The sequence below is a fragment of the Abramis brama genome (genome assembly GCF_963993115.1).
Source record: "Abramis brama genome assembly, chromosome: 14".
Classification (NCBI taxonomy): Eukaryota; Metazoa; Chordata; class Actinopteri; order Cypriniformes; family Leuciscidae; genus Abramis; species Abramis brama.
The window spans coordinates 34,932,521-34,957,502 of record NC_139976.1 but is presented as its reverse complement, the minus strand read 5'-3'; the positions used below and the strand labels follow the sequence as shown (position 1 = coordinate 34,957,502).

General features: G+C 39.5%; 2 protein-coding genes across 2 annotated transcripts in view; both read left to right on the top strand.

The window, feature by feature from the left end:
• Positions 1-21,554, top strand: part of LOC311096696 (uncharacterized protein) — a 33,286-nt gene extending 11,732 nt beyond the window's left edge. The window contains exon 11 of the mRNA XM_084136009.1: positions 20,088-21,554. Coding sequence (XP_083992135.1) covers positions 20,088-20,570 — 483 coding nt within the window. The 3' untranslated portion in view covers positions 20,571-21,554. The remainder of the gene's footprint in view (positions 1-20,087) is intronic.
• LOC311096687 (integrin alpha-X-like) overlaps positions 1-24,982 on the top strand; it is a 569,425-nt gene that overhangs the window by 160,392 nt on the left and 384,051 nt on the right. The gene's annotated exons all lie outside the window — the stretch shown is intronic.

Here is a 24,982-nt window from a genome sequence, read left to right as displayed (position 1 = left end):
GTCTTTCCACTTCCGTATTATGGCCCCAAAAGTGCTCACTGGACCATTCAGAAGCTTAGAATGGCGCCTATAACCAATGCCATCATTATGTTTTGCAACAATTAGGTTGCGAAGGTCTTGAGACAGCTCTTTGCTTTTACCCATCGTGAGATGTGTCTTGTGTGACACCTTGGCAATGAGACCTTTTTGTAGGCCATCATTTGGGACTGAACCAGCTGTTATTAATTTCCACTGACAGGGGGCTGGATTGCTTTTTAATTACTGTAAGTTTTCAGCAGGTGTCTTGGCTTTCCATGCCTTTTTGCGCCTCCCTTTCTTCATGTGTTCAATACTTTTTCCTTGTGTCATTTCACATTATTACACATAACTTAATTGCTGAACTTATTTTTGTTTGTTTCTTTGTATGTATGGCTTACTTGGGTTGTTACCAACATCTGGTGAACATTTCATGTCAATAGCACCTTTGGAAATATATTTACTGAGAAAAATGATGATGTGTTCAATACTTATTTTCCCCGCTGTATATTTTCATATATGTTTTAACTTTTGCAAATTGTTTCATTTGAAATATATTTTGAAATTTAAAAAGTAAAAATTTTCACAAACAACACATTTTCAATTTATTTTTTTAGATAGACCACTTTAGCCATGGATGTGGGCATGGGAGACAACCCTTCAGTTACAAGCCCGAAGCCCTAACCAGTAGGCCACGGCTGCCCCTTTATGTAGGAAATAACACACAGAATGCAGAGTTTTTTTCCCTATTTTTACAGAATTGAATACAGTTATTTAATAGTGTGTGTATGCAGTGTTAGACACTGAGTTCTATCTATTATTTAAGTGCACTTCACTGTTGGAGTGTCACTGTTATACTTGCATCATAAATATTGTGCATATTTTCAATATTTAAATGACTTCAGGAAAGATGTCAATACAACAATAAACAACAATAAATCTAATAATTGCACTTAGTATTAGGTACGTGCCACCTAATATGGCCTAATAGTCCTAGGAAAGCAACTATCTGTCATTTTACATTGCAGTCATTTAAATGTAAGTACAGTATTTATTATAGCTGTGTGTCATAATACAGTAGTAAAATATGGTAGCCTACTGTTGTGTATAGGGGAAAAGGTAGAGGAATTACTATGATCAAAATACATTTTCGACCCTTCTTTAGCAAGCTAAACATTTTATGACCATATATTTTGTCATATATTTTACATTACATGTTATAAATGTAAATATATTTCACACTTAACATCATATATTTTTGTTATATTTCAGAATATATTTCAAAATGATAAATATAAGTGAACAACAATGCAAATATATTTCAATGTATTTGGAATATATGCCACATATATTTTTGACACTTTAAAATATATTTAAATTTTTTTTTTTTCTGGGCCGTAAGGCTTGGCTCTAGTGGCCTATTAGACTATGTGTACCTGGGCCTGCTTTAGCAAATAGTATGATGATTTAACATCATTTGATAATGATGCTGGTGCTTAATCCAGATGCTGTATAGCAGTGTCCACCAATAGAATAGAAATGTACCACGACATTACCCATACACAAAAGAAATGTATTTGAAATATATTTTCAGAATATATTTTTGGAATATATGCAAATATTTGAAATTGGCCCAATAAAATAAATCTATTTTAGTTAAATATATGTAAATATATTTTTTATTTTTTTGAAAATATATTTTAGTTAAATATGTGAATATATTTATATGTCAATATATTTACTAACAACATATATGTTCATATATGTTTTAACTTTTGCAAATTGTTTCATTTGAAATATATTTTGAAATTTAAAAAGTTAACATTTTCACAAACAAACAACACATTTTCAATTTATTTTTTACATTTTTATTTATTTCATTTTAAATCTGAGTTCAGCTATTTTTGAGTTGACAGCTGTCCCCAGTTGTCCCTTGGTGGCCTGTGGAAATTTCTTCAACACTGCGTAGAGGAATTACTATGATCAAAATACATTTTCAACCCTTCTTTAGCAAGCTAAACATTTTATGACCATATATTTTGTCATATATTTTACATTACATGTTATAAATGTAAATATATTTCACACTTAACATCATATACAGTGAGGAAAATAAGTATTTGAACACCCTGCTATTTTGCAAGTTCTCCCACTTGGAAATCATGGAGGGGTCTGAAATTGTCATCGTAGGTGCATGTCCACTGTGAGAGACATAATCTAAAAAAAAAAATCCAGAAATCACAATATATGATTTTTTAACTATTTATTTGTATGATACAGCTGCAAATAAGTATTTGAACACCTGTCTATCAGCTAGAATTCTGACCCTCAAAGACCTGTTAGTCTGCCTTTAAAATGTCCACCTCCACTCCATTTATTATCCTAAATTAGATGCACCTGTTTGAGGTCATTAGCTGCATAAAGACACCTGTCCACCCCATACAATCAGTAAGAATCCAACTACTAACATGGCCAAGACCAAAGAGCTGTCCAAAGACAGTAGAGACAAAATTGTACACCTCCACAAGGCTGGAAAGGGCTACGGGGAAATTGCCAAGCAGCTTGGTGAAAAAAGGTCCACTGTTGGAGCAATCATTAGAAAATGGAAGAAGCTAAACATGACTGTCAATCTCCCTCGGACTGGGGCTCCATGCAAGATCTCACCTCGTGGGGTCTCAATGATCCTAAGAAAGGTGAGAAATCAGCCCAGAACTACACGGGAGGAGCTGGTCAATGACCTGAAAAGAGCTGGGACCACCGTTTCCAAGGTTACTGTTGGTAATACACTAAGACGTCATGGTTTGAAATCATGCATGGCACGGAAGGTTCCCCTGCTTAAACCAGCACATGTCAAGGCCCGTCTTAAGTTTGCCAATGACCATTTGGATGATCCAGAGGAGTCATGGGAGAAAGTCATGTGGTCAGATGAGACCAAAATAGAACTTTTTGGTCATAATTCCACTAAACGTGTTTGGAGGAAGAAGAATGATGAGTACCATCCCAAGAACACCATCCCTACTGTGAAGCATGGGGGTGGTAGCATCATGCTTTGGGGGTGTTTTTCTGCACATGGGACAGGGCGACTGCACTGTATTAAGGAGAGGATGACCGGGGCCATGTATTGCGAGATTTTGGGGAACAACCTCCTTCCCTCAGTTAGAGCATTGAAGATGGGTCGAGGCTGAGTCTTCCAACATGACAATGACCCGAAGCACACAGCCAGGATAACCAAGGAGTGGCTCTGTAAGAAGCATATCAAGGTTCTGGCGTGGCCTAGCCAGTCTCCAGACCTAAACCCAATAGAGAATCTTTGGAGGGAGCTCAAACTCCGTGTTTCTCAGCGACAGCCCAGAAACCTGACTGATCTAGAGAAGATCTGTGTGGAGGAGTGGGCCAAAATCCCTCCTGCAGTGTGTGCAAACCTGGTGAAAAACTACAGGAAACGTTTGACCTCTGTAATTGCAAACAAAGGCTACTGTACCAAATATTAACATTGATTTTCTCAGGTGTTCAAATACTTATTTGCAGCTGTATCATACAAATAAATAGTTAAAAAATCATATATTGTGATTTCTGGATTTTTTTTTTTTAGATTATGTCTCTCACAGTGGACATGCACCTACGATGACAATTTCAGACCCCTCCATGATTTCTAAGTGGGAGAACTTGCAAAATAGCAGGGTGTTCAAATACTTATTTTCCTCACTGTATTTTTGTTATATTTCAGAATATATTTCAAAATGATAAATATAAGTGAACAACAATGCAAATATATTTCAATGTATTTGGAATATATGCCAGATATATTTTTGACACTTTAAAATATATTTCAATATTTTTTTTTTCTGTATGGGTAGATTTACGAGTCATTATTTTACGATATTTGGAAAGAAGAGCTGATATTCTATTATATCTATTGTCTGAGTTACATTGCTAATGCATTACTACTTGGCATTTCATATCTGTCCCATGCAATCGTTATGTCAACAACACAATTTGAGAGTGAATCCCGCATTACTCCTGAACTTCGCAGCCTGCACCCGACTGTCTGTCCTCACCACAGCATGAACACTTATTCAATGAATGACATATATAGTCGCTAGAGTGTGCAAACTGCTCACTCATCTTAGCCCGTGCAATCTCAGAAAGTGCCGTTACATAAACGAGCTGTGCAAACTGCAATGAGTCTCCTATTTACACTCCTGTTGTTAAGCAAATACGTCTGCGTTGAGTAGTGAGTTATTCTGACTGATAATAAACACCTCTGATGGCCACCACACATGATCAACATCATGTCCGTGATCGAAACGCCCACCTCTGCAAACGTGCCGCAAACAGAATCCTGATGTTCTCCAGCGCACACACACATACCCGGTGGAGAGTTTGGCAAATGATACAGCATCGCTGTGGTGCTCTTGCTTTTCATTTGAGAAATACATGAATCTGCCTTGCACAGGTAGTTGAAATGACAATTATCATTCTACGTGTGAGCAGTGAGTTTAATACGAAAGGTATCCGACATTAGCATTCGTCATTGTTCGTCCTGTAGTTATGAAATAGTTTATGCCCAAATATAATTCTGCTGAAAATGCAGCTGCTCGCGTACTTCATATGTAAATAAGGTGAATACATTGTATTTTAAAAATGGTAATGTTTACATCTCATGATCGACTCATTAGCCGACACATCAATTTAGCAAACACATACAGTGTCTACTTAACCACAACATCTGCTACTGCTGTTGATATTAGTTAACATTGCAATCTGATTGTTATAAATGTTGCTGCTGTAAAAATACTAGGAATTGCTGTGGGTCTGTTATATATGTGATACAAATAAAGCCTTTCACTTTATAGAGTTCAGAAAAGCTTTTCTCTGTATTCTTACATTGCCTGCTTGCTGCAGCATAAATGCAAAATGCACATTCTCTAGCTGCTAATGCTAGTGATTCACTCTAGCATTAATTCAGGACTGCTGACATGACACATGATTCAGACCTTGTGAATGGTTAGTTCATAAGGAATTGATTAAGCAGACTACACAAAATACAGTGATATAACGTAAAAACCCACGCACTAATCTTAGATGTTGAATTTTAGAGGATTTCCGAAAGCGCGCTGCACTGCTAGGGCAAATACTACCCAAGTATTTGAAGGTTGAGCAGCGAGCTCATTGGCCACTGATACGGCAGGAACCAATCAGCTGTGCCCTATAGATAATAATGTGATTATGAACAGGTGAGTAAAAGGATCTATTAGCCTGCACCATCTAGAGTTTCATGCCAGAACTTTGTATTGAAATCCCAGCAAAACAAAAACCCAAAGTCATACAAATGCAGTCCTGTCACTGTTGTTTTGAAATGGGGAAAAGAGGGAAACCCTTATCTGACCATTGTCCATATAGAGCAATCTAAATGTCTTGTAGATGAATGTCCTTTGAGGTAGATTAGTTGCAGAGATGAGGATAAATTGAAGAAATGTCAGTGGAATGATGCTGTGTGATGAAAAAAAACAATCGAAATGAAATCCAAACACCATGTTGAATTTTTTGGCCAGTCAATGAAGAGCGGTAGTATATAAAGAGTCCTTTTGACTGCGCTGATCAAAAGCATGATGGGAAAGACTTGCTGACGACACAACTTAATGCTCATTGGTTTAAACAACCATGATGTATTGTTCTCTTTTAAAATTTTGATTTTAAAACTCTGATATCATGTTTTTATGTGTATAAATTATGAGCGAATATTCCCAAACTTTCTGACAGTGTGATATCTATATGGGTTATAAGATGTCATTTTATAAATAAAAAAAAAATATATAAACATATGTCTGTATTAAAGTAAAAAATTATTGATAAACACGTATTTGGAATGGAATTAAATAACAAGTACTTTGGGTGTCTTCATTATATTTATTTTTATATAAAAGCAATGGCCCTTAAATTACTTCCAGTTTATTGGGGTTACTGAAAATGTTTTAATAAAATATAATGTTAGCCTGTCCAAAATTGTATGTATTTAAATGCAGTATTACCATCACATACCAACAATTCAGGAAATAATCTAATGAAATATGATTTTCATACCCTCATTCCCCATTGGCCTGTACCTTGCTATGGTTCTTTGATATCACTTCTCTAGCTGTCAAAACGTACGTACCAGGTAGGCTACGGACGCAGGCGCTGGTGTGTAAGCGAAAAAACTGCTTGGCACATTCACATTTAAATTATATATTTCAAATCAGCAACATGAACTGCTGCATAGATGCTGTTTCTTAAACGATGCGCATGTGCAATCTTCAGGGTTTCTATGGCAACCGGACATTCTAAAAGCAGCTGCAGTGAAGTGATGACTTTACCAATCAGCGACTGGCTCTTTTATTTCAAATTAAAAAAAAAATAGCAAATTAATATATAAATATATAATTTTAATTTTAACGGATTATAATTAATCATAAATATTTTAATTATTTTTAGAATTGACAGTAGAATTAATAGTACAATTATTTAATCAGTTCATCCAATGAACAGAAAGCATAATCAATTATTAATTCTAGGAAATATATTATCTTCCTGGCCAAGAAAGAATAACCATTTCCAACTAAAGTAAATAAAGTACTAGCAGGGTAATAGCATAGGTATCGCTAGATCAAGATGTTTAGGTGACTTCGATATGTGGCAAACACAGAGACAATAAAGTGTCGATATAATGGTTTAATAAACGAAACAGCGGTAGGCTACACACACAACTAAACTAAGCAAAGATTGTATACAGAATCAAGAAAGTGAAGAATAGTGAAGAAAGAGAGAGAGAAGAGAAGAGAATGGCAAGATTACAATCATTTAACCACAACCTACGAGAAACATCAGAGAATCAGGTTCACCTTAAAGGGGCACAATAACTTAGAAACGCATCTAAAGGCTGCGAATGGGTACTTGCATTGACTTCGGTTGCTGAACAATTCCAGATGCAGGAGATTCTTGAGATTCTTGATGATTTCGCCTGGAGTGCGCTAAGCATTCGTTTGGGTTCTTGGTGTGGTCCACGTTGAATCCAAAGAATTTAACTTGAAGATGAAGTTGCCGGAAGAAGATAGGAGAATGTTGGCTTTAAGAGATCTGAACTAATCAGACACTCTTAAAGGTCATATCAGTTCACACCCATTTGTTGAGGTGACCAATCAAAGATGACCGGGAGAAAGTCTTTGTTCCATCTTATATCCATTTGCATGTTCATGGTGGCATGGAGAATTTGTGCAGTCTTTAAAAGTATGGTAAAAATATCATGATGCAATTTATCATAACATATTGTACACCATTGATTATAAAATCAAAAGAGGATTATTTTGATACTAAGAAAGAGGAGATTTGAAGACATTAAAGCAGTGATACATCATCTTTGGATATCAACATTTGAAGTTACTCTAACATAACTAAAGAATCATTGTGTTGTCTTTTAAGGAATTTAACTTTTAGAGTTTTTGTGTCATTTGGTGATGTCACTTCCTATAAAGTCACTTCCTGTTTGTCCTTCATGATACTGCATGGAAACAATGAGACAGACATGGTGTGCTCTCAGGGTTCAATCCATTTGCATCCACCTTAAAGCATCATAGAGGCAATGCCTTAAGTTTATTTATGTGATATTAGACATGTTAAAGATCATATATTAGTAGAGATTTTGTTGAAAAGATGATGTTTGATAAGATTGTTAAAAACGATGTTTGCCATTGTGTACAGGTTCACAGCAATGCTAATAGCCTGTATAACTGCTGCTACATTGAGAATAGCATTGGAAGCACAAGTGCTGGAAGATGCTGAACTTGCGATGCATGCTGCAGTTGAAAGAGGAGGATCTGAATCAGAGAAAGTTAAAATTGAACGTATCAGTGAATATGTCAATTCTCAAATCAACCTTCAGAGTCATTCTCCCTTTCCGCTCTTATCAGGCTTACCTGTCGCTCCTTCATTCAATGCTGACTCACATAACAGTTTCATAACATGGAGCCCGCCTGCAAAACATATTTCACGTATACAGTCTATCAACAACAAGCCGAAGTCTGAGAAAGCTGATAGTATGTGCTGTACTTACCTGCAGCAAACCTACCTGGTCTGTCTGTGGGTGCGATGGGTGCGAGTCAGAAGTCAGAAGGACAGGATCCATCATGAACGCACATGCTAAGTCATATGTTCCTCGATACATCCCTCCCGCTGGCACGCCATCTCATGCAGAGCCTTTGGCACAGTATTTAGCAAGACGAGACCTTGTTAATTCAGGACTGTACCAATACGATGATGAGCCAGAGAATTACCGGTCATGGTATTCCTCATTTACCAGTGCAGCTCGTGAAGTTCACCTCACAGCAACTCAAGAATTAGACCTCATGACTAAATGGCTGGTAAAGGAATCTGGCGAACAAGTGAAGCGCATCCGCTCTGTGCATGTCAGCAATCCCAATCTCGCTTTATATAAAGCATGGGACAGACTATGTGAGTGCTATGCTGCGCCAGAAGTCATTGAAAAGTCACTGTTTCAGCGGTTGGACAGTGTTCCTAGGATTTCTGCTAAAGATCACACCAAATTATGTGAACTCAGAGACTTGTTAATGGAAATCCAAGGTGCTAAAGAAGATGGTTATCTAACAGGTCTGTTATACCTCGACACTTCACGTGGAATTGGACCTAATGTAGAGAAACTTCCATATGGGCTTCAGGACAAGTGGGTGACTTCTGGGTCATGGTATAAAGAAAACAATCATGGCGACTTTCCTCCCTTTGAGTATTTCTGTAACTTTTTGTGCTCTGAGGCAAAGAAGCGAAACGACCCTAGCTTTATGTATCAAAGCAGTGCTACAACACCCACAAAACCAGATAGATCCATTGTGAAGAGTTTCCATACCAACAAACCCATCTCAGTGTACAAAACAGATGTGTGTGTAGTCAATGATGACCCTAACAAAATCTATCCATTGCATAATAAACCACACCCTCTGAAAAAATGCCGAACATTCAGAAACAAACTCCTCGACGATAGAAAGGCCTTCCTCAAGGAGAAAGGAATATGTTTCAAATGCTGTTCTTCAATCTTTCATCTCGCTAATGAATGCAAGTCTTCTGTGAAGTGCGCTGAATGCGGCAGTATATATCATGATGCGGCCATGCACCCTGGTCAAGCAGTCAAGGCTCCTTCACCATCACAAGAGGACGGCGGGGAGGGAGAAGATCATTTTAACACGGTCAGTGTCAGTACAAGCTGTACAGAAGTTTGCAGTCCAGGTCAGTGGAGCCGCTCATGTTCAAAAATTTGCCTCGTAAAGATATACCCCAAGGGTTTCAAGGATAAGGCCATAAAAGCCTATGTAATTCTGGACGACCAGAGCAATCGGTCATTAGCCAGACCAGAGTTCTTCGAGCTTTTTGACGTGGAAAGCAAGCCATTTTCATATCATCTCAGAACTTGCTCTGGTACGCAAGAAACATCTGGCAAGAAAGCAGAAGGATTTCAGATTGAGTCACTGGATGGAAAAGTTCTCATCTCTCTTCCACCACTAATTGAGTGTCATGAGATCGTTAATAATCGGTCTGAAATTCCAACGCCGTGTGCAGTTCTACACCAGTCTCATCTCTGACACATTGCTAAGCATATCCCAGAACTGGAACCAGAGGCAGAAATACTGCTGCTACTCGGAAAGAGATGTCATCAGGGCACACAAGGTCAGGCAGCAGGTCAATGGACCAAACAACGCCCCCTTTGCCCAACGACTGGACCTGGGCTGGGTAGTAATAGGAGAAGTGTGCCTGGGTAATGTACATAAGCCAACAGTCAACACATTCAAGACCAATGTGCTAGAAAATGGTCGCCATTCAATCTTTCAACCCTGCACAAGCTTCATGCAGGTTAAGGAGATGCAGCCAAGCTGTAACATGTCTGCCAGAGTAACTGAGAAGACGTTGGGACAGACAGTGTTCAACAGAACTGAGCATGATAATAAACCTGCTCCATCAGTGGAAGACACAGCTTTCCTGAAAATAATGGACACAAACGTCTACAGAAATGATGCTAACAGCTGGGTAGCTCCTCTGCCGTTCAGAGAACCACGCCAGCCTTTGCCAAACAACAAAAGGCAAGAAGTGAACCGATTCACATCCCTGCAACGTACCCTGAAGAGGAAACCTGAGATGCAGCAACAGTATGTGGCATTTATGGAAAAGATCTTCACTAACGGACATGCTGAGTTAGCACCGCCACTGAGAGAAGAGGAGGAATGTTGGTATCTTCCAACATTTGGGGTCTACCATCCAAAAAAACCCATCAGGGTAATCAGATCAGGGTGGTCTTTGATTCCAGTGCTCAATACTCAGGTGTTTCTCTCAACGACGTGCTCCTCACAGGCCCAGACCTTAATAACTCCCTTGTGGGTGTTCTGCTACGCTTTCGGAAAGAGAAGGTTGCAATCCTAGCGGACATTCAACAGATGTTCCACTGTTTCTTGGTGCGTGAAGACCATCGCAACTTCCGTTTTCTATGGCATAAGGATAATGATGTCAACAAGGTAATTGTTGATTATCGAATGAAGGTCCACGTCTTTGGCAATGGGCCATCTCCTTCTGTGGCAATTTATAGACTGCGAAGAGCTATCAGAGAAGGCACACAGGAGTATGGTGCTGACACTGTCAGGTTTGTGGAAAGACATTTCTGTGTTGATGATGGCTTGATATCTATACCATCTGAAGCTGAAGCAATCAATTTGCTTCAACGAACACAGGCCTCACTAGCTGAGTCAAACGTCCGTTTACACAAGTTTGCTTCGAACACTCAGACAGTCATGGACGCTTTCCCTCCCGAAGATTGTGTTCCAGTAATCAAGGACCTAGATCTGAGTGGAGAAACTTCACCCACACAACAGAGCTTAGGTCTGCTGTGGGAGATTATGAATGACACCTTCACTTACTCTGCATCGACCATTAACAAACCATTCACCCGCTGTGGAGTCCTCTCCACTGTCAACAGTATTTTCGATTCTCTGGGTTTACTGGCACCTGTCACGATCCAGGGAAGAGCCCTTCTCAGAGAACTTACCTCTGAACTGTCAGACTGGGATACATCTCTCCCAGAAGACAAGCTAAGCAGATGGGAAGCCTGGAGAGATTCACTCCAAGACTTAAAACAGCTTCATGTTTGCCGTACATACACAACAACTTCACTCACTGAAGCAGTGCACACAGAATTGTGTGTATTCTCGGATGCATCGACCAAGGCCATAGGTGCTGTGGCGTATCTGAAAGCACTTCAGAAAGATGGGAAAGTTGAAGTAGGATTAGTTATGGGCAAGGCAAAGCTAGCACCTCTGTCCGAACCTACCATCCCAAGGCTGGAGCTGTGCGCTGCTGTCTTAGCAGTAGAGATAGCAGATCTCATTCAGGATGAGCTGTATCTAAAGTTGGATGACACAAAGTTCTTTACAGACAGCAAAGTGGTGCTCGGCTATATTTATAACGAGTCAAAGCGATTCTACATGCATGTTCACAATAGAGTCCAACGTATCCGTCAGTCCTCAAGACCTGAGCAGTGGCATTATGTACGTACAGAAGAAAATCCTGCAGATCATGCATCAAGATCCTTACCTGCATCTTGCCTGGTGCAGACTTCTTGGTTCACCGGTCCTTCCTTCCTGCATCAGCTACCTGCAGAGAAAACACAATCGAGTGAAACATTTCAGATAATTGAACCTGAAATAGACTCAGAAATCAGACCTCAAGTACAAAGCTGTACTACTAATCTGGAAGAACCAGAGCTTACCTCTGACCGATTCCAACGGTTCTCCACCTTCACATCTCTAGTAAGAGGAGTAGCATTTCTAGTTCACATGGCAAAATCTTGTAAACACACAAACCAAAACAGAAAATGCAAAGGTTGGCATAGATGTGACTTACCTCGTACTCCGGATGAAATGGACCAAGCAAGGTATGTTATCCTTCAAGCAACACAAAAAGCTGCGTTTTCAAAAGAACTGTCAGCCTTCCAAGCTAACCAGGCAGTATCCAAAAGTAGCCGCTTGCGGAAACTCAGTCCGATCATAGAGGACAATTTAATTTGTGTTGGTGGACGTCTAAAGCACTCTCAGTTTGCATCTGCTGAAAAGAACCCAATAATTCTGCCCAAAGATAGCCACATCTCCCTACTGCTCACTCGACATCATCATGAGCAAGTGAAACATCAAGGCTGTCACTTGATGGAAGAAGCGATCAGAGCAGCAGGACTGTGGATCTTGGGAGGCAAAGCACTAATCAATTCAGTACTACACAAATGTATAACCTGCCGCAAGTTACGTGGAAAGCAAGAAGAACAACGTATGGCGGACTTGCCATCTGAACGCCTCAAAACCTGCCCTCCCTTTACATATGTGGGGCTTGATGTCTTTGGACACTGGTGCGTTACAACCAGACGCACCAGAGGAGGACAGGCGGAGAGCAAGCGATGGGCGATCATGTTCTGCTGTATGAGTTCGAGAGCTGTGCATGTCGAGGTTATCGAGTCTATGGACACGTCAAGCTGCATAAATGCTCTAAGGCGATTCTTCGCACTCAGAGGCCCTGCGAAACAGCTCCATTCCGGCTGCGGTAGCAATTTCATTGGGGCATGCAAGGAGCTTGGAATGGACAAAAAGGTGCAGAGGTATCTCAGTGAGCAAGGATGCAGCTGGGAATTCAATCTACCATACAGTTCTCACATGGGAGGCTCGTGGGAGCGTAAGATCAGCATTGCCAGAAGAATCCTAAATTCAATGTTTCTGCAGCTGTACACTCGCTTAACCCACAAAGTTCTTTGCACACTAATGGCAGAAGTTACTGCTATTATTAACGCACGACACTCTTACCTGTGTCTGCAGACCCGGAACAACCTTTCATACTTTCACCATCAATGCTTCTTACACAGAAGACAGGAGTTCCACCTCCTCCTGGAGACTTCTCGGACAAGGACCTGTACACAAAGCAATGGAGACAAGTTCAGGCTCTTGCAAACCAGTTCTGGACCCGCTGGAGCCGTGAATACTTACCTTGCTTGCAACACAGACAGAAGTGGACAGTACCTCACAGAAACCTTCAAGTTGGAGATCTAGTTCTGCTCAGGGACAAGCAAATAGCCCGCAACTGCTGGAAAGATCACTGCTATATTCCCTGGAAAGGATGGACATGTCAGAAAGGTTGAGGTAACGACAAGTGACCAAGGCAATATAAAATCCTTTCTACGGCCAATTGCAGAAGTTGTTCTACTTCTAACCAAAGACTGATCTAGAGATCTAAGGTTTGGCACTCTCATAAATTCATAGTGACCTCACATAGGTCAGGCAGGGAGTGTGTTGTCTTTTAAGGAATTTAACTTTTAGAGTTTTTGTGTCATTTGGTGATGTCACTTCCTATAAAGTCACTTCCTGTTTGTCCTTCATGATACTGCATGGAAACAATGAGACATACATGGTGTGCTCTCAGGGTTCAATCCATTTGCATCCACCTTAAAGCATCATAGAGGCAATGCTGTAAGTTTATTTATGTGATATTAGACATGTTAAAGATCATGTATTAGTAGAGATTTTGTTGAAAAGATGATGTTTGATAAGATTGTTAAAAAACGATGTTTGCCATTGTGTACAGGTTCACAGCAATGCTAATAGCCTGTATAACTGCTGCTACATTGAGAATAGCATTGTATATTCATGTTATTATCATTCAAAATGTAATTTTACTCAAGAAATTGATACTGAATAGTGCTGTATTGTTTTATTACAGTTTTCACCACTACATGTAAATGAGGAAGTGTGACAGTAAAGCATCAAACTTACTACGACTCTGTCTTAATTTGCATGGTTTAACTTGGTGTTTAGTCAGAGTTTCAACAAACTGCAAGGCAAGTTTATTTATATAGCACATTTCATACACAATGGCAATTCAAAGTGCTTTACATAGAAGAAATTAAAATAATAAAAAGAAATAAGAATAATTAAAACAGTTTAGAAAAATAAAATAAAATACAGTACAGTACAAACAGTCGGACGTACAGCGGCACAGTGCTCATTCAGTAAATGCATAGCTAAACAGAAGTGTTTTGAGTCTGGATTTGAATGTGACTACTGTAGGAGCACGTCTGATCTCCTCTGGAAGCTGGTTCCAGCTGCGGCTGGCATAATAGCTAAAAGCGGACTCGCCATGTTTAGAGTGAACCCTTGGTATTTCTAGCTGATATGATCCTAATGATCTGAGTGATCTGTTGGGTTTATATTCAGTGAGCATATCTGCAATGTATTGAGGTCCTAGGCCATTGAATGATTTATATACCAGTAATAATACTTTAAAATCAATCCTAAATCTAACTGGGAGCCAGTGTAAAGACCTGAGGACTGGTGTGATATGTTCATATTTTCTGGTTCTGCTCAGAATCCTGGCGGCAGCGTTCTGTATGAGCTGCAACTGTCTTATAGTCTTTTTGGGAAGGCCAGTGAGGAGTCCATTACAATAATCCACCCTGCTGGTGATGAAAGCATGCACAGGTTTCTCTAAGTCTTGTCTGGAAACAAAGCATCTAATTCTTGCAATATTTTTCAGATGATAGTATGCTGATTTAGTTATTGCTTTGACATGACTACTGAAACTAAGGTCTGACTCTAGTGTCACACCAAGATTCCTGACTTGATTTTTAGTTGTTTGACCCCTAGAGTGAAGGTATGCGTTCACCTTGAGAACTTCATCTTTGTTTCCAAACGCAATGACTTCAGTTTTGTCTTTGTTTAATTGAAGAAAGTTTTGACACATCCAACTGTTGACTTCGTCAATGCATTGGCACAGGGAGTCAATGGGGCTGTAATCGTTAAGCGAAAGGGCTAAGTATATCTGTGTGTTGTCTGCATAGCTGTGGTAAGCAATTTGGTTCTTTCTCATTATTTGGCTCATTGGGAGCATATACAGGTTGAACAGGAGTGGCGCAAGAATTGAGCCTTGAGGGACTCCGCATGTCATGGATGTCCACTCAGACTTATGGTCTCCTATACTCAAATAATAACCTCTCCCATCTAAGTATGACCTGAACCATTTTAGGACTATCCCAGAAAGCCCCACCCAGTTTTCCAGCCTGTCAAGAAGTATGTTATGATCGACAGTGTCAAATGCAGCACTGAGGTCGAGTAGTACCAGCACTGATAATTTTCCTGAATCAGTATTTAAGCGAATATCGTTTATTATCTTTATGAGCGCTGTCTCTGTGCTGTGGTGCGGTCGGAAACCAGATTGAAAATTGTCAAAGTATCCATTCGAGCTTAAGAATTTTTTCAGCTGATTGAAGACAACTTTTTCAATGATCTTGCCTATGAAAGGAAGATTTGAGATCGGTCTATAGTTGCTTAATATGGTCTTATCCAGATTGCTCTTTTTCAGGAGGGGCTTGACAACTGCAGTTTTCAGGGAGTTTGGAAAACTCCCAGAGAGAAGTGAGGCATTTACCACTTCTAGAAGATCTGCTTCTAAACTGTTAAACACACTTTTGAAGTGTGTCAAGGGCGCATGTTGATGTTTTAAGGTGCTGTACAGTTTCTTCCAAAATTTTGCCATCAATTTCTTTGAAATCAGACATAGTAACTACTTTCTCAGGTGGTCTGATCTGTCTGACCCCAGCGCAACGCAAGGATGTGCTGATCACCTTTCTGATATTATTGATTTTCTCAGAGAAGAAAGAAGCAAACTCACTGCACTTGTTGTCTGAGAGCATTTCACTGGGAATCTGGCTTGGGGGGGTTGTCAGTCTCTCTACAGTAGCAAAAAGAGTGCGTGTGTTGTTTAAATTGCTGTTTATAATATTTGAGAAGAAAGTCTGTCTAGCTTTGCCTAGTTCCATATTGAAAGCATGCAGGCTGTCTTTGTAGATGTTATAATGGACTACAAGTTTTGTCTTCCGCCACATGCGCTCTGCTTTTCTGCATTGTCTTTTCATAATTTGCACTGCTGTTGAGTTTCTCCAAGGTGCTTTTTGTCTGCCACTCTTCTTCCTGACTTTAACAGGAGCAATATCATCAATTACACTTTTAACTTTTGAGTTAAAAGAATCAAGGAGAAAATCAACAGAGTCTGCAGATATGCTTGGTGTTAAGGATAAAGCCTTCATAAATAGTACACTAGTGTTCTCATTTAAGCATCTCTTCTTGACAGACACAGATCTAGCTTCAGTAGCAGGAGAGATCAATATATCAAAGAAAATACAGAAATGATCAGACAGTGCTACATCCTTAATAACAATCGATGAAATGTTTAGACCCTTACTGATAAGTAAATCTAGAGTGTGTCCATGATTGTGTGTAGGTCCATGTACATGCTGAGTCAGATCAAAAGTTTTTAAAACAGTTTTGATTTCTTTTGCCATATTGTTTTCTGCACTATCTATGTGAATGTTAAAATCTCCAGCAATGGCAAAACAGTCAAACTCTGAGGTAATTGTTGATAACAGTTCTGTAAAGTCCTCAGCAAAGGCTGGAGAGTATTTTGGAGGCCTGTAAATAATGATAAATAATGATAAGTAAAATGTGTGGAGCACCTTTTAACACAGTACCAGATATTCGAAAGACGGGTAATTCCCAAATGATATTTGCTTACATTGATAGATATCTTTAAAAAGAGCAGCTAGACCCCCACCTCTCTTAACAGCTCTGCAGACACTCATAAAAGTAAAGTTAGGAGGGGATGTTTCATTGAGGACTGTTGCACTGCAGCTGTCTTCTAGCCAGGTTTCATTTAGAAACATAAAGTCCAGGTTGTTTGTGGTTAAGTCGTTGACTAGAAGTGATTTATTTTTAAGTGAGCGAATGTTTAAAAGTGCTAACTTAACAGTCTTACTTTTTGTCACAGCAATCTTAGTTTGACATGTAATAGGCACCAGATTAGTTGGGTTTGCTGTACAGCTATTGAGGGCCTTAGACTTTCTATCTTGTAATAGAACAGCAATAGAGAAAGATACAGGCACACTGGGTTCCCGCTTGTTCTGTAAACATTTGAGAAGGTTACTGTTATCATAGCAGGGACCCAACACATATCACTGAGAGCTGGTATCAGTTGTTTTTGGTTCACCTCGAGCAGATGGAGGAGGGTGTGGGCCCTGGCGTTGTGGCAGAGGCCGAAGAGCTCTCACAGGAGGGGGAGGGCGAGCTTGGCGCGCAGGCTTTGGTGGTTGAGGTGCCTGCCGTTTTTTGGTTGTTATCTGGGGGCTTGCAGCAAAAGAGTGGGATAGTTTGGTTCCAGCATGCACCAGTTCTTCCATTTTCTCTGAGAAACACAGAAGTGGGGATGCTGGAGAGAGGGATAACGTGTCTGGTGAAAGGGGTTGTTGCTCAGGTGTTATCGGAGGCTGTAATATGCTGTCCTGGCTTCCCTGGCTGTTTTCCAGGAAGTCGTCCTTGGGTGCTGAATCTTGGAGCATTTCTAATATGTCTGTCTTTGGTGAGCTCTGTGGGCAGGGCTCAGCTGAGATTGTGTCCGTGAGCAGAGGTTGTTGTGGCGGAGTGGTGTTATCATTGTCCTTGTGTGATATGTCAACCGCATGTCCATTTTGCTGCTGAAGTGAAGTCCTGTGGTCATTCATACTGTTTCCAGGTGTGTGTGTGTCGTTCAGATTGACACACACTGCAGAAGGATGATTGAGGGAGAAGTAGATATTGTCCTTTAACACTCTTGAACCAAGTTTGTTTGGGTGATGGCCATCCCGATGAAATAGTTGTCTCTGACTCCAGAAAAGATTGAAGTTGTCAATGAAGTTAACTCCTTTTATATTGCAGGTTTTTTGCAGCCATTAAGCCCAAGCAGCTGTGAAAACCTGTTTGTTCCTCTTGCTGGGAGTGGTCCACTGATGAATGTTTGAGCTTTCAGTCTTTTAAATGTTTCAAAAAGTTCATTGAAATCCTTCTTAAGGAGTTCTGACTGCTCTTTATGAATATCATTCTTCCCCACATGAATGATGAGTCGATTTGCAGTCTTATGTTTCATCAGAATGTTCTGAAGTTCCCTGTTTATATCAGAAATTGATGCTTGTGGAAGGCAGCACGTAGTTGTATCCCTGTTGCTAATGTTTCTGATTATGGAGTCCCCCACTATCAGAGTCCTGGGCTCGGCTGCGCTCTGAGCTGAGTGCCGCTGTCTGCTCGACCTTGAGCGCCAGTTAGCATCAGTGTTAGCTACTGGCCCATTCAGTCTGTGTTCGATCACATTCATCACATTTGGGGATTCCTCATTTACATTCATTAGTACTTCAAATCTGTTCTCAAGATGTATAGGTGGTGGTAGGAGACCAGTGTTTGTAATCCTTGTCAGAGCTGTATCTGGGGTAGAGGATGCTACTGCGGTAATATATGAGGCTCGTGACAATCTGATGTCTCGAGTGCCTTTGGGTCTCGCTCCCTGTTTGTGCCATCAATTTGTAAGTCGATCGGCTTGTTTCTCTACCTGTCGAGGAGCACTAGTTTCATGGGACTCACCGGTATGCTGAGGGTGTCCATGACCATGAGCTCTGTTGTGTGTTCCATCTGGTTTGGTGGTCCCGTAAGTAACTTTGTTTCAAGAACTGCAATCCTTTGTAAAAGTCTGTGGCAGTTAGTGCAGCAAGTAGATTCTTGAACCAGAAGAGACATTTTCTCTCTTATCCTCATGAGTGTAGGCAGTTGTGTTTTCCTTTCCCCGGAATGTAAGCTGGTCGGGTAAAAGAATTCTGCGTTTTTGTAGTAATCCAAACTTTGTCGTCTGAGCACTGTGCTGATTTGCTGAAGTTAAAATTAGGTGATAAAAGGAAATAAAATATAAAAATATAGGAGATAAAATGTAAAAGCGATAGAGCAAAGCGCGGAGCAGTAAGCAAGAGCGTCCGAACAGTAGCTGAGCAGGAAGTGAGAAGATCTTCCTGCACGAGAACACTACAATCATAACTAGGCTAATAAAACATAGGGACATGCATAAAATACAGGGGAAATACTATAAACATTTGGGAAAGTTTGTGGGTAAGAATGGAGTAAGTGTCCTTGTGTATTGGAGGTTTATCTCTATAGTCTTGGACCAAATGGCTAGTGCCGTCTGGACTCTCATGCTGTCTTTGAGGGTGGCAGACAGTCTCTTGCTGAGATCGTTCAGGAGAGCAGAGGTGATAACGGCCTTTGAAGAGAACTGGTTTGAGGGCCGATGACAACAGGGGAAAGGGGGAAGGTTTTATGAGGCCTAGAGCATTTTGGATTAAGTCCATTCGTTACATAATATTAGTTCATTGTTTATTGAACTGCTGCAGAATTTGATTTTCCTTTCACCCCGCACTACTTTTCTTATGTTTTCAATGTAAAGAAAACCACAATGACACGTCCTGTGACCCGTTTTTAACCACAATGACACATCTTGTGTGAACTTACTGTAAATACAGTTGTCTTGCACACGTTTAATTGAGAATTGATGTCATGGGCCAAATTTAAATAAAAACTGAAATATATTTTTAAAAAATATCTTGCAAAAAGAGGACTTATCTAGTCAGAAACCAAAAGGGAAGTTGCAAGTGGAGTCGAAGATTTGCAGTTAAAGATTTATTTTTTTGCAATGATCATACCCACCAATAATCGCCTATTTAAAATAACCTTCTTTTTTTTGTTGAAAATGTTAAATATAATTTATTCCTGTGATGCAAAGCTGAATTTTCAGCATCATTACTCCAGTCTTCAGTGTCACATGATCCTTCAGAAATCATTCTAATATGATGATTTGCTGATAAAAAACTTTACCTCTTATTATCAATGTTGAAAACAGTTGTGCTGCTTCATATTTCTGTGGAAACATGATAAAAAATGTCTAAGATTCCTTGATGAATAGAAAGTTCAAAAGAACAACATTTATAATATGAAATAGAAATCATCTGTAACATTATAAATGACTTTGACTCTTTTGATCAATTTAATGCATCCTTGCTGAATGAAAGTATTATTTTCTTTAAATAAATCTTACTGACCCCAAACTCTTGAACAGTGCATGTCTCTTTCTAAAATGATTGATTGAGCATTGATTTGTATTTTCAGGGGGATTCAGGAGGTCCGATGGTGAGCAGGCAGAGCTCTGTATGGGTCCAGTCCGGTGTCGTTAGCTTTGGGATTGGCTGTGCTCGACCCGAATATCCTGGTGTTTACACCAGAGTATCCCGCTATCAGGAATGGATCACATCCTTTATGTGCAGCGATCCTCCAGGTTTTGTGCAGTTTTCCTCTGCTGGAAATGATTCTGACAACAATTACACCTGTCCTGGTCCTACTTCTCGTCCTACTTCTCGTCCTACTTCTCGTCCTACTTCTCGTCCTACTTCTCCTCCTACTTCTCGTCCTACTTCTCGTCCTACTTCTCCTCCTACTTCTCCTCCTACTTCTCCTCCTACTTCTCTCACTTCTGCTTTGCCTTCTTCCTTAACAATAACTAAAATTCCATCTTCTGCAACATCTCTTACACAAAACTCTTCGCTATCATTTTTTCTATCGCTTATGGTGATACCTTTCTTATTTTATATGTAAAGATACACCACTAAAGATAAACTCAAAAGTTTGGGGTCAGTAAGTTTTGTTTCACCAGCAAGAATGCATCAAATGCTTTTCAGATGTTCTTTTCATCAAAGAATGGCTGCTGAAAATTCAGCTTTCCATCACAGGAACAATTTACATTTTAAAATATATTACAATAGAAAGCAGTTCTTTTACAGTACATTGTACTAATATTTCACAATATTACTGTCTTACTGTATTTTTGATCAAATAAATGCAGCCTTGTTGAGCAGAAGTGACTTCTTTCAAAAACACGTTAAAAAACGTATTGACCCCAAACTTTTTGAATGGTAGTGTATGCACAAAAATAGACAACAAAGCAATGCTAACATAAGTGGGGTTTGTGCTCAGTGACAGTCAATTACACTAAAGAGTTTTGATCTTACAATATTTTGTTGTATTCTTGATTAATCTTACACAATGTTAATTATTCCCTGACTTTCTTCCATATCCTGTATCCCATCAACTTCTATATACTGGGTTATGATAATTTGTTATCTTTTACTGCTATAAATATATGCATTTTATATGCGGATGCATATTATATTTCACAAATCACAAAAATATTTTTGTTTTACTGGGTATTGATGTAGTATAATTGATCACAATCAGTTTTGTATTCTGTTGATGTTTTTTCACATTTGATGTCACATATCAATGTCATTTCAGTTGATTAAGTGTTTTTATCTATTTTTAAGAAAGCGCTGTTGTTCTGTTAGACTGACTTCTGGATGGGCTGATAGACTTTTGTTGCATTGTGGCATGAAATTATCTTTATTATGTTTCTCTTTAGTCTGTATCATTGGGTGAAATACAATTTGTAATACACTTTTTAGAAATAATCATTTAATTGTGGTTATGGTGGTATACTGCCTATAACTTTTCATTAAGTGAATGTATCTTTATACAATAATTGCCAAAAATAAATGAATAAATAGAAGATTCCTCTGCAGGGTTTCTTTACTGTGGGACAATCCTTCATTTTCTTCCTCAACACAATGCATGTCGTCTGGCTTTTTGAGTGAAGTTGCTGACTTGCACTGCCTTCACACTTCCTGGGGTTTTCCAGGATGTTGATGTCCCAGTAATTGTTAAATGTCTACTGAAAAGTGGAGCCCAAACACCCCATAACAAACAAATAGTTGCTCTGACTTACGGCACTGGCTTGCGGTGGACGTAGGGCTGAAGAGCACAGACTGGGCAATCTGTGAAGACTCTCCTGATCCACCGTTGTGAACAGCGGAGGGCAGAAGGCCTCAAGAGGGACTGGATGTACGGATGAGAAAGGGACCTACTATTTATTTTTAACGATATCTTTAGCATTTCTAATCCATACAACGTCAAACTTGGCACTGCACTTACTCGTGCCCGTAGCGAGACACCTGTCAAGTTTTAAATCCATCGGACTAACGGTTCGAGAGATATGCAAATAACAGACAGACAGACAGACAGACAGACAGACAGACACACACACACACACACACACACACACACACACACACACACACACACACACACACACACACACACACACACACACACACACACACACACACACACAGACAGACGTTTCTGTAATTTATAGATAGATATCGGCCTCTACCAAATGGTTGATATGGCACTTAAAGGTAAAAAAAAAAAGTACCGGAATTCATACACATACTGTGAAATTATGAACTATACAGAAAATATGAACAATAATACTATTTTTTTTAAAAACATAATCAAAATAAAATATTTTTGTATATTGAATCTTCTTTATTTATTGAAGTATGCCATTAAATATTTCAGGTTTTCATTTTAACACAGGAAATTATGTTTTCTTGTTTTTTAACAATAAACAAAAATAAATAACATAAATAACTAAAAGTAACAAAACCAAAAAGACATTACATTCTTTCTGCATTCAAAAACTGCAAAAGATAGTAATATAATGGCATTTTAGGCTTTTATGTTTCAAGAAAAGTGTGGTAGAGCAACAGGATTTTTTTTTTTCTTTGCCCATCAAGGTGGCCTACGCTCCTCTCGCATGTCACAACTCGCCCGCCACCTCCTCCTATGGAGTCAGAGGCATCTGAGGTCGCTTCGTGCCACTTATATCCCAGCCTGCTCAATCGTGACGCCGACGAGCTCTCACGACAGCCTGTGACCCTGGGAGAGTGGGGACTCTGGGACCACTTCGGGGCCACACAAATAGATCTGTTTGCCTCTCCGGACTCGTCCCATTGCCAGTTGTTTTACTCCCTGAACGAGGGCACCCTCGGCACGGATGCACTGGCACACAGCTGGCCCCGGGGCCTCCACAATTATGCGTTTCCCCCAGTGAGCCTTCTCGCACAGACACTGTGCAAAGTCAGGGAGGAAGAGGAGCAGGTCTTGCTAATTGCCCCATACTGGCCCAACCGGACCTGGTTCCCTATACTGATCGATTACGTCTCCGTTCCCTCCTTCAGGGAACGAGGGTTACATATGTAACTGAGACGTTTTCTGGTACAAGGGCCTGAAGAGTGCGCATTCTTGTACCATAGAAACTGTTGACTTCCATCTAGTAATTGTAAAAAAAGAAAAAAAAAAGAAAAGAAAATTACAATCTCTTACAATTTTAGTAATGTTAGTAAACCAGCATTTGTCATTTAAGAAGTAATTGCCTCTGATAATTATGATTTCCACACATTCATTCTATGAATTCATTAAAAAAAAATCATCAAAAAAAAAAAAACACACTTAAGAAATGATCTCGGTATATTCATGAAGAAATAACAATAGCTGTGTCACATTCTATGAATGATCAGAAGTTTATATTTCTCAGCAAATAGTCTGACTATTTCTCCATTCTGACAGCAGACATGGATGATCTGAAAACATTAGCTTAGCTTTTCTACTTTTACCATAAAGTGCCAAATCAACTGTTTGGTTGAGCATGTTTTTGAAAAATTATTAAAAACATACTAAAGTTTTTTCATGGCACCAAGTAACATAATTTTGTAAAGTTAGGGCTCTTACAGTGTAATATGTCAAATCAAAAATTAAAATAAATAATTCACCAAAAACAGTTCACATGGCAGGAGTGATTTTTTTTGTTTCTGAAATCCATGTTAGAGGAAGTGTTGTGACAAGTGCTGTTGATTGACACTGTGACATCTAGTGGATTTTTTTGGCATAACATACCTCAACCAGATGGTAGAGATGGCTCAATCAGCTTGAGTTAGGTTAGGTACTAGGGATGTCCCGATCAGGTTTTTTTGCCCTCGAGTCCGAGTCCGAGTCATTTGATTTTAAGTATCTGCCGATACCGAGTCCCGATCCGATACTTCTATAATGCAAAAAAAAAAAGAATAAAGAAGAGCGAAAAAAAACGATCCAGGATGTTCCTTATTTTTTATATAATTCACCTTATTTTAACATTCAACAACTCTGTTAACAAACAGAGCACTTCTGTGAGGTAGCTTGAACAATCAAGTAATAAATAAATTCTTCACTTTTGGACTTTAGTGCAACAGTAAATATAAAAAAAGTCTAATATATAAACAAATAGCACCTCAACTTAAAATATCCGGTAGGCATGTAAACAAATAAAAAATAAAAGTGCCACAGTGTTTGCAAAGCCAGTAATGTGCTTTTAGGAACTGCACTCCTAACTCTTACGCCGGTTTCACACTGCACTGTTAGCAAAGCGTGCAGCGCGGATTTTTTTCGCCGCCCATGTTAACAGATTAAACCAGGCTTTAGAGCATTCACACCGCACGCAGAGGCGGCGCGGCAGTGCATAGCAGAGCAGGAGTGCCGTGATCGTTTCGGCGCCGAGTCTATTTTTGCTGCGCCGCTTTTGCTGAATTAAAGTGACAATACATTGATCATGGCCAAAATACACCGCAGTTTTATCCAAAAAGTGCATTGATGATATCTATTGTGTTTTAAACAGTCAATCAAATGACCAACAGCAATTTAAAAAGAAAACAAATGTCCAAAAACAAACTTGTTGCCATAACAATAAAAACAAAGATGAACCAAAAGTTATATAAATGAAATTATTAATAAAATAAGCTTCTTGGCAAGTCTTTTCTCTTAAATGTATTTGAAAACGAAAAAAAGCAATGCCAACTTATCCATTATAGACTCTGTCTGTACACAACCCGCGGTTCAGCCGCGCGTGACAAACGCTGCCAGTATGAAAGCAAAACGCGCGTGTCCTGCTCCTGCTCACCATACGCACTGCTCCTGCGCTGCTTACACTCTAATAACGCGTGCAGTGTGAAACCGCCGTAACTCTGTGTCACCGCATAATAGAGGTGTTAAAAAATAATGAGAATATAAATACATATATATCCGAGTCCTGATCGGGAGGTAACGTCCGATTCCGATCGAGTCTGAAAACACGCGATCGG